We start from the raw sequence: 11,536 nt of genomic DNA, 5'->3' as shown, positions 1-11,536 counted from the left end.
GAGAAACGCATTAAGACACTTAGCTTATTAATGGCCACCCATATATAAGCTCATTTTTATTGCCCTAGGCTTTTATGATCTCGCAATGGAAAATTTTTCTTCATATTTTTCAGAAATAACAGAAAATTCCAAGAAATGGAAGCCGCTGCTAGTAAAAGAAGAAAAGCTGAGTATCATCAGGGTTAATAGCTCCTATTTGAGATCCATGAATGATCACAGTGTTCCTTTTCTATATCGAACTTTCAAGTTTCATTAGTAATATGCTGCCTCTCCAGGACATAGGTGTGCTCGTGGTACAAAGGCTATTTATTCACCACATGGAATAGAAGAGCTAGTGGAACAATGGCTTCAAAGGTCTCATGCTTATACATTTTGACAGTAGTTTGTTGGGCAAGCGCTCTTTGGTACTTAAGTATAACTCGTCCTACTTCTTCCTACACTGGCCACAGACAGCTCAGTAGCATATCCATTGCCAGAAAAAACGTTTCCTTTGGCAACATAAGAACTCGACCTATAAATCCACATTCCTTTGACTTTCTTATCAATGAACCCAACAAATGTGAAAAGAGTGTCCCTTTCTTGGTCATTCTTATCAGCACAACTCACAAAGAGTTTGATGCAAGGCAAGCCATTCGAGAAACGTGGGGAGACGAAAACAACTTTAAAGGAATTAAAATTGCCACACTATTTCTTCTTGGGAAAAATGCAGATCCTGTGCTAAATCAAATGGTGGAGCAAGAAAGCCAAATTTTTCATGACATTATTGTGGAGGATTTTATCGACTCTTACCATAACCTCACTCTGAAAACATTGATGGGGATGAGGTGGGTAGCAACATTTTGTTCAAAAGCAAAGTATGTTATGAAGACAGACAGTGATATTTTTGTAAATATGGACAATCTTATTTATAAGCTGCTCAAACCTAACACCAAGCCAAGGAGAAGGTACTTCACTGGTTATGTTATAAATGGAGGACCAATAAGGGATGTTCGCAGTAAGTGGTACATGCCAAGAGATTTGTATCCCGACAGCAATTACCCACCCTTCTGTTCAGGCACTGGCTACATTTTTTCAGCTGATGTAGCAGAACTGATTTACAAAACCTCCCTTCACACCAGACTTCTTCATCTTGAAGATGTGTACGTTGGACTCTGCCTTCGGAAGTTGGGCATTCACCCCTTCCAAAACAGTGGCTTCAATCACTGGAAAATGGCATACAGCTTGTGCAGGTACCGCAGGGTGATCACAGTGCACCAGATAACACCAGAAGAAATGCACAGAATTTGGAATGACATGTCCAGCAAGAAACATCTTAGATGTTAAGATTTTTACAGATGTAAATACCTTTTTTTAAAACAAAATTTTGCTTTAGTCTGGTTATTTTTTGACAAAGTGATCTGTTGATTTACAGGTTAAACTGTGGGATATTAACTGTGAGAGGATTTTTAATGACTGATTTTTCATTCTCACTTTGACTACTGGTTTACAAACTTCAGGCTCTTTTTTGTAAGGACATTACACCAACCACAAGGATATAGAGTCAAATCTCAGATTTTGTATATTATCATCTATCACACATATCAGCTCTTGCATCTGTGTGTGAAAGGACAGTAATAAAGTACTACAAGCTGCTTAACAGTTCACACCCCAGCCTCTGAGATAAGACTAAGGCCCTAAGAAATGAATAATTACAAACATACTTTTATTCTCTTTTGACACCCTACAACCATCTCTATTTAGAGCTTTGTTAATAAGTTAAGCAGTATGTATTTGCACTGAATTTATATGCCTACATCGACATGTATTTTGTAGTACAAGGTGTGCAATTCCCAAATAGCTTACTGAGGGTGTAATAGCAGAATTTAGGCAGGTAAGAACATCAAAGTCTCATTGGCCTTAGCAACAAACCCACAAAATGAAATATATTTTCATTCACCAAATGGCATTTCTTTAAATTATTTCAGAAGATATCCCATTTCTTTTCACTTCCTAAAGTAGCCCATAAAAGATGTAACACAATTTTAAAATTCAATAGGACCTGTAGGTGAAATAAGGGAGATGTATGAAAAACTATCTTAAAAATTCGTGAGAAAAGCATGAATATCTTAACTTTTAATTCAAAGCAAGGCAATATTTCTCATTAGTATCAATGGATTCTCCATTAAATGCCTTACATAGTAATATATAATTATATTGAATGCTGAAAGTGTCAATAAGCAGCATATTTCTTCAATGTCACTCAGTGCACTATGCCTAAAAAAAGTAATACAAAAGCAGCTTTTTAAGGGTAAGCTCTACTTTTTGCTACAGTACATAGAGGAACAATATTCTATCACATTTTTAATGGTGTAGAAAAAAATCTAGTCCAATACAAGAATGCAATCAATTTTCTGATGATTGGACAGCAGAGTACATAACAGTTATGTACAAATTTCACAGCAAAATAGAGGGACTTCAAGAACATGTTTAAAAAAACCCACCCAAATTCTAGCCTTTTTAAAAAACCTGTTAAAGCTCTCAGGTTACTCATCAGAGAGCCAACACTCACTGAGTTCCCTCTCAAGAGATCCCCTGAGTATGCAACAGAAATCAAATATACAAGATTTTATTCCGGTTTCATAATGTGCTTATATGCGCCTAGAATATGAATGTTAATGAAATGTCATGAAAACTCTATGCTAAATTCAAGCCATCTCTATTCAGCACCACCTTATAACAAAGAGGTAAAATACGACATTGCTCGCACATGAGTTACACAGATACAAAACTCACCAAATTTATTATTAGTTGTAGATTGTTCACACCATCCACAGCACACCCGAAAGTCTCGTTCGTTTCAGTTGGCATTGTGTGCTACATATGCAAAACTGTTAAATCTGTACATTATTCAGGATGTCTATAAAGTTGTCAGAAATTTACTGAATAAGAATTTAGAGGAAAACTCTGGCCTGATTTTGCCGTAGGTGTACACAGCACTTTACAACAGTAACAGAGGAATGAAGATGCTAACCTAAAAGATGCTAACCTAAAAGGTTTCCAGTTTCGTGGAAAATTGTTAGTCTTATTCACAGCTACAGCACTATCATTTTGAAAGAAACTATTTGTAAGCAAGGTAAAGTGTGCCTGGCCTTCAAGCCACTAGCAGGAGCTGTCTCAAACAAATCTATTTCTGATCTAATGGTGAAGCTAAACAACAGACAGCTTAGGAGTTACTCTTAATCAACAGGAGCTTGTATACTCTTCATAAATAAAAACAAACAAAAAAAAAGCCCAAAAAACCCAGTAATTTTGTATAAAAATACTGAATTCTTAATTAGGATTTATCCTTCTCTAGTTGATCTAGTCCTTGTTAAAGTTGCTCTTGCTTCCTGTCAAACTCAGAACTCCAGCAAAACAAGGTACAGCTAGTTGCATAGGTGAATATATAACACACTAGTTGGGTGAAGTCCAGTTTTCCTTACCCAAGCCCCAAAATATGCTTGTTTACAAATGGAAATGAGGATGGAATTCATCCCCAGCTCTCAGACAGCATAGGTGCCATCCTGCCAGGAACACACTTTGTAATAATTTGAACCCACAGGCTGCAATCACTTCTGCTATCCCTCTGCACTGTGCAGTAATTTGGGGTTTCTGAAACCACAGCCAAATGGATTTGGTTGCCTTACTTGTGCTGATGCTTCTGTGGCCTTTGGTTAGTAACCAAGAGGACAGCAGGGCTCCCAATCCAGATACCTCAGGGCTCAAGTAGCATGGTAGCCTTGAATTCCTCCTAGTACAAGTAGACTGCATTAATGATTGCAAGGTACACCTCGAAAACAGTATCTGAAAAAAAATTTATTTCCTGCCATTTATAAATAGATAGATCTTTGACAGAAATGTAGATGTTCATCTTGAAACCAATGTACATATTTCCAAGGCATTTTCTTCTGTACTTAGCTGTATATATGTGTAAGTCTGCTTGCTATGTAGCATTCTGTTATGCATGGAGCTGAGTGAGGCATTATATTTGTCCAGTGTTTCAAGAGCCTTAAGCATGTGTGCCCTAACTTTTGAATGTACAATATACTTTTCTTTTGCTGTCAAGTGAATTTAAAACAACACAATGAAAGCCTAATTTTCTACTTCTATTAATTTTCTGATATTAGACTTCACTAGTCTGTTTCACTTAGATTTATGATTTTCTCTTTTCTCAGAAATTTCAGTGTTGCAACCTCGACATAGAAAGGGAGCAATACGTCTGCTCATAGGGACAGCTTATTGTCGCTTTCACTCAGTAGTATTTGTGCCACAAGGGATAATGTTAATAAACAACTGTTTGCCATAGACTTCTTTTATTCAAAGAAATATTTACATTACTAATAGGTCGCTTTGTTTCACTGGGCATGGGACAAATGACAACTTGGTTAAACAGGCTAGCTTCTAATCACTTCAAAAGTGTGACTATAATCACATTTTGATTCCAAAATGGACATGAACAAAGCACATTGAGTGAAGCAGCTGTGGAGGGAGGGGGGGAAGTGCCTCCTCATTTCCACAAAAATATTTCTTTTTTTTTGCTAAAATCATGAGAGAATTTAAACAGAAGGTTCTCAAGGTTCATTTTCCATATTTCCTAATCATAATAATGTTAAGTATCAATTTTGATTCTTTATTTGGATTCTTTTTTCTTCATAATGTAGATGGCAATGGCAATTTGTAAATGAAGAGTGTAATTAACTAGAAAAGCTTGTCAACAGTAACTGAACTTTAGGTGTATCATTATATATGACTGGCTGTACTTATGTATTTATTTGTCTAAATTGTATATATTGTTTTATCTATAGTGTCTGTAGGAGTGCATTCTTTTAGATTAATGTATTATTTACAGTTTTGTGGGATTGCCAGCAAAGCTGCTAATCAAGATACTATTTTTTTGTATCAATGTCAAATAATAAAAAAAGAGAACAAAATCAAGTGAAAAATTGAAGGCGTCCTCTAAGTTTTCTTCTTTGCTTCTTTCTAGAAATGTAAATGGTGTAATCTGAAAACACAGCATCAGTGAATAGGCTTGTTTGTCATAAGAAAGAACACTGTGCTGTAAAAGCAGATTTTTAAAATAATTGAAAAAATAAACAAACCAAAATAATACTTTTATTCATTATTTGTGCAAGAACTTCATCAAGCTGACTTTGACATGGATCAGGTGTATTACTTTATTTGAAGTCCAAGATGCAAGATTTAAGCAGATATGGCAATATCTGGCAAGGTAGCTGATGAGTTCAGCCCCTGCTTTGTCCGATTCAGCTGCTTTGTCATCCCCAGGCAATGAAACTGAATTTTGGCTGTTCTAAGGTGACAAAGCTGTTTGATTCCCTTGGCTCTACAACATGGTTCTTTTGCTACCTCTATGCTGTCTTAACATGGGTGTTTACAGCCATCAAAAGCTACACACAGAACAAAAAGGGAAAGCACAAATGCCCTAAAACCCACACCTCATAAACTCACAATAAACTCACTTTGAAGTTGCTGTGTGACCACCTGGAGGGTACACATACAGAGGGAAGGGCTCCAACACATGTTGATCCTGACAGTCTTTTGCTTCCCCAAGCCTCCACAAAAGCACCAGGAAATAGATGAAGGATCAATCTGAATACACCCAGATTATCCAGTTAGTCTCGTGGAGCATTTGTCTTCCAACATTAATATGTTAAGATGCTGTTTTGCCTAGTAGGAAGGTCTGGGCAACTTTGGGGTCCTCACATCAAAATAAAAGCACGAAACAAAAAAAAACCCACAAAAGTAGGACAAAGCCCCTTTCATTGTAAGAGCTAGGCAGAAAAATTCCTCTCTTTCCATTCTTCCCTTTGTAACTTCCTTTGTAGAACAAAATATCTAACCTCTTGACTACTGGCTTCAGAGGTTAGTATCCAAAACTCATTCATGAAATCGAGGGGAAAATAACACCCATCTGAGAAGAAATTTAGCTTTTGCAAATCGAAGTGTATTTTCTTTGGGTCACCTGTTTCAGAAGCAGCTGAAGACTGCAAGAGAGTCCTCAGGCATCCCAGGAGTGTCTGCAGCATTGCAGCAACCTTATGGACCATAATGAGATGCTTTAAACCAACTAAGAGTTCCACATACAGTAAAACTCCTCCAATCATTTTCATCTTTCTCTCATTTCACCAAGGCAGACTGAGTCTAATTGCAACACTTACATGGTGTTTAATTAATATACAGCTTGGAGATATACAGATACTAGCACTAGTAGGGTAGATTTCATGCAGCTTGATTATCTTAATTACAAGCATTCTATTTTCTCATTTACTTAATTGATTGTCATAGATTTCCAAAGAAATTTGCACTGCCTTAAGTGAAAAAGTAAGTAAAAAAACCACCTTAAAACTGCTGAAGTTGGCCTATTCAAGCATCAGTGTGCCAAAAAAAAAGACCCATATGACATGAAGCATTGTGTTGAATAACATCTGCTTACTTTTTGCTTATTAAAAATATGAATTTATGAAATGGAAGAAGAAGAGTCATCTGGGGGAAAAAAAGAATACACCTTATTGATTCAACTGCACCTGTAATAGAGTTGTCTCAAGTATCCTCTCTGATGACATGCCTAACACAGGAAAAAAGATCCATTTTTCTGCTAGGTCTGCATGTTACCTGACTATATTATAACTCTGCCTCACCTGAAAGAGATAAAGCAGAGCAAGAGGCGATTTATTCGTCATGCAAGATTTATCCTTGAGCATTTATTCTGCAAAGGCAGCATTACATATCAAACTGGGCAGAATTATGTGCAGTGATTTTATAATGCAGGCAACTTTTATTTGGGGGAAGCAAATATCCCAAACTTGAGGTGTGCTGGGTAACACCTACCATATCTGCAGCTAAATGAAAACTATCAAGAATAATTCCAGTCTCTATATCCATTTTTCCTTAAGGACCATACAGTATCTTGATGGAAGTGCTAGCTGGCCCAGAGCACAGAACTATTTAACATGAAATCCACCCTCTTCTGGTAATAAAGACAGCAGCCACATAAGTGAGATAAGCCACAACCACTGTCTGGTCATTGGGCTCCAAGTGCATCATGCTCAGATGATGCATTGATTCTTGCTTAGCATGAGATATTTATAGGAACACTTTAAAAGAAAAGTGGTGCCAAAGTGCAGCGACAGCAGAAGGGGATAAAACATTATTTTTTAAACATAAGGGTTTTTTTTATTGTTTATTCAACTTCATTAAAATCCCTCCTCAGAAAGCATCTTCTATTGCAAGAAGTTTCAACAATTATCCATCAGATCATATCCTCATACATATTTAAGAATGATGCAGTAAAACACTGCATATGTTGTACTGAAGAATGCATTTGGATTGAGCTGTGCAAGGCAAATCGGATTTAAGTCATGTCACAAGCCCCATAAGTTTCAATAGGATTTATGTCTGTTTTGAAAGGACTGAATTTCATTCTCTGCACATTTCATTCTCTCTGCAACTCAGGTCTTATTCACAGTGAAATCAACTGGGATATCATCAAGGTTTCTGGGGAAGAACAGGCAGTTCCCACGCAGTACTTTGCTCACCAGAAACATCACCTCTTATCAAACACAAGCAGGAAGACAAAGGAAGTAGCAATCTCTCCAATTTTTCCTTCAGCCTGCTCCTTATGAAGATAAAGTAGAACATGAGACCGACAGGTTTCTAACCTGTGCAATGAAAGCAAACATATAGCACAAACTCCTGAGAGGAGATGGTCTGCACTGAGTTATCGATTACCTGGCTCTCTGCCAGTTCACAAACATGTTACATTCTGCCACAAAAAGTATGTTTGGCAGTACTAACAAATATATGTCACTAGCGAGAGCAAGAGCCCCACAGGGCTATGCCTGCTTCTTGCAATTTGTTTTAATTTCCTACACAGATTTTATTTTGGCTATCATTGCATTGGAGAAAAAAAATTGTGGTATAATGATGCTTTTCTTGAACTTCATTCATCTGGAAGAATCACACAACCTAAATTAAGATCATTTTCTTCCCCCTTGATACTGCAACTTTGAACTTTCCAAGTTGGCATCAGGACTTACTCGTGTCCCTGCAGTTTCTTCTCCTCCATTCCTCTGACCAGTCACTACACTCAAAGCTTATGGTGTGGATCCCTTCTGGTTCTAGTGTCTTACCTTAAAGCAATATTAAACCTGCTCCCTTTTCCCCGTGTGCTGTCAGCTCTTCATTTAGCATGGTTCCAGCACCCAAAGAGCTCTCCCTCCACGCTCACATGCCGACAGCCTCCTGTCTCAGTAGACTCCAGGCATCAGCAGGTCCTTCAGCTGTGGCTTAGCCCTTGACACATTCCTCTTCCCTGTATCTCCTCCTTCCGCCAACATGCCCTGGACAGCTGTCACTTGCCTGCTTTCCTATTATTCTTTCTTCTCCTGGTGAGAATGTTTACTTCTCTCCATTAGTTTCTTACAAAACAGTTGCACATGGTTTGCCAGTCCCAACTTAAAGCCATTACCATAAGATGGTATGGGCATCCTGACTTCACTGTATATCTTTCTATTCCCTCTCTTTTCCCATTCCAGCTTTCTGCTTAATTTACAAAAATCTCTTTAACCTTACTTTGTTCTTCTGTACTTTTAATCTACTTCAATCTGGTACATTTCTCTGTTGTCTCCATCCCTTTCCTTATGCGCTTTTACACAGCTCAGCGTCCTCCCATCTAGTGTATCCATTCAAACCAGCTACAAAAATAAGAACAAAGGGTTTTATGAAGAGATTGTCCCTACCTGAAGGGTTTACAGTTCTACACTGTCCAACACATGGCAAAGTGAATTCAGCGACTTTCAGTGAACAAGTAGTTCTTGAAGTAGTTCCTTTGAGAACCTTTTCTTTGATACTGCCTGGTCTACTTTTAGGTATATGGAAAAAAAGTAAATCCATCATCTTTTATCTTACCTCTGACTGCAGAGATCATTGAACAGTCTAACACATCTCACTATCACACACTTACTAAGGTTTTTTCTTTATTCCTTTTACCTTTCCTCATGTAACCTTGAATAGTGCATCAGAACTCAAATCAGCATTTTTTCCATATTTCATTTTAACTTCCATTCAATCAAGTATACTTTATTCCATAATTCCAATGTTTCAACCTTTTTATCTGCCTCTGCTCCCTGCCTTGCCTCTACCTTCCTCATATCTTCCTAATAGCCAGACATCTGGCACTGAATCTGTTACAAGAGTATTTGCATGAAGGCTGAGTATGGCAATACTTTTCTCTGTCCCTATCTTTGAGGTATCAACAACTGTGTTATTGGATTAGTTTCACCAGACAGTCTGGCTTATCCTATATTATTGCATTTAAAGCAGAAAATGAACTTCTGCTAGCACCTGGAACAGACAGTAAGTCTCCAGGGCTACAGTAGCTAGTAGACATGGTAGATGCTATTTTTAAAAGTATGTAGTTAATGAGTTTTATATAGAACACCATTTCCCAACATAAAGGCCACAAATTGTTCCAGATCATTCAGAATAAAGTCATCAAGGTGCACTGAGGCTTTGTATTATGTTTGCCATCACTTTGGAATCACTTATTTAGCTTGGAGTTTTATGAAGCTTTGCTTGCAGGATGGTTTATGAAATGAAGTATTGCTGTCCCTGGAGAGTGATATACTGTACAGATGAGGTTAACAGTACTTCCCAAGCACCATTTTATTCTAACCAATTACAGCATATCTGTACTTTGAATTAGTAACTCAGCTGATGCCAAGGTTGATCATAGGCTGCTTTAATTGGTCATTAAAAGGCAGTGTTATTTACTGTCTTGTTACTTGGATTCAGCATTTCTACACATGGGGATAAAACTAATGGGCTAGAATAAAGAATATATATAGCCTGTAATTAAAATTACATTTTTTAATAGGGGAACATACATGCACACAGTGCAAGTGCTGTCATATACTTAGAAGTAGAGGTTATGGAAGTATACATTTTAATTTGTATTATACTGCAATTATACTGTTACTTCAAACAGATGGGCGAGTTGTGCAACATTTTAAAACTGATTTAATTACTTGTAAAAGTATTGGCTTGTGTTAATTGGTACAATAAATTACACAATGGTCCACAGATTCCTTTAAAAGGGACTTTGAATATGTAGTATCTACAGAAAACAAACTGAGCCTTGCAGGCCAGCATTTGGCAAAATACTTATTGACTATTCGTTTTATCAATACGTAAACACGATCAAAAAAGAAATGTGCCTAACATGACAGATATTGCTGTTTAATTGTATCTCAGGGTTAGGTGAATGTTGGAGGCAACATATGCAGCCACATGCCTAGAAGAATGATCAGACTAAGTAAATGTAAACAGGTTAACCTTACTTTCCTCAAAACCCATCACTAGTTATGTGTGCAATTGAGGTAACTAATGTAGGATGATTACTGTTGTCCTTGTTTAGGGCAAAGTCATTTACTAAAACATGAGACATGTAGAAGAAGATCCACAAGAACATGTAACAGCTTATGAAATACCTAGACATCTACTCTAGTCAGTTTGAGGTTTAAGCTCCGGATGTTGTTTCTTGTCTTGAACTCCAAGAATGTCCTAAAATATCCAAAATCTACTAACTCAACAATAATGCTGAACAATAATAATGAAAAATATCTCACCTACTAAGCACCGTAAAAGAGTACACCCATGTTAGATAGCCAAACAAAATCTGTAGGGCAAGAATGGTTATCCAGCTCTGGTGGCAATACTAAGAAAGCTTTCTAGCATAACCAGGCAAAAACCTTGCAGGCTCTTTTGTTACACTTTGGCACAAAGCTTACACTGGGGAAGAGCACATTTTACCTTGGAGAATAAATCATGGTGACCCAAAATGTTACATCTTAGGATTTCTAGGATCTAAGAGCGAACCCTTAGCAGACAGTTACCTCATTTATGACAAATCATCTACTTCCTGGACATTTTAGATTAAATGCTTTAAAATTCTTTTCATGGTTTTGAAATTGCTGTGCTGAAAATGTCATTGAAAACAAGCTTGCACTTTTATCTTCTGCAAAACTCAAGAGAAATACCACTTCAAAGGAGTACATTACATTTCATTTGAATGCTGGGACAGAGACACCAGTAAGTAAACTAAAAATCATATGAATTGTCAGTGTTCATACTACCACTTGTCCATATTTTCCCTTTCCAGCTCTGATCATCAATCATTTAATTCTCTTTTCCACACCCTTCAATTTGAAAAGCACCTAATGTTTTATTATTTTTTATGCCTCACAATTTCTGTAAAGTTGCACATTGTTCAAGGAAAAAAAATGCTTAATGTAATGCAAACTTCTTGAATTAAAACCAGAAAAAATTGTACCTGGAAAGTTGTACTTGCATGCATGCACTGTCTGGCAACATACAGAAAAAAATATGAAATAGAGAAATGAAATGAGAAACATTTTGATGTTCCTTAACATGTACTGTAAGGATGGGTGGCAACTCATGAGGAGAGCAAAGAGCATGCGTGGTTCTTGGCTGCTGCTGGGGT

The 11,536-nt window shown here is 37.2% G+C and overlaps 1 protein-coding gene across 1 annotated transcript; it reads left to right on the top strand.

Moving 5' to 3' along the window:
• The first annotated feature begins 342 nt into the window (after positions 1-342).
• On the top strand, positions 343-1,578 carry B3GALT1 (UDP-Gal:betaGlcNAc beta 1,3-galactosyltransferase, polypeptide 1). The gene has a single exon (XM_009073776.1). The coding sequence runs from the start codon at positions 343-345 to the stop codon at positions 1,321-1,323; it is 981 nt and encodes a 326-aa protein (XP_009072024.1). The 3' UTR covers positions 1,324-1,578.
• The last annotated feature ends 9,958 nt before the right edge of the window (positions 1,579-11,536 follow it).

The sequence above is a fragment of the Acanthisitta chloris genome, unplaced genomic scaffold, assembly GCF_000695815.1.
Source record: "Acanthisitta chloris isolate BGI_N310 unplaced genomic scaffold, ASM69581v1 scaffold1304, whole genome shotgun sequence".
Taxonomy (NCBI): Eukaryota; Metazoa; Chordata; class Aves; order Passeriformes; family Acanthisittidae; genus Acanthisitta; species Acanthisitta chloris.
Note: the sequence above shows the minus strand (reverse complement) of the source record. Positions and strands in the feature narration are given on the sequence as shown.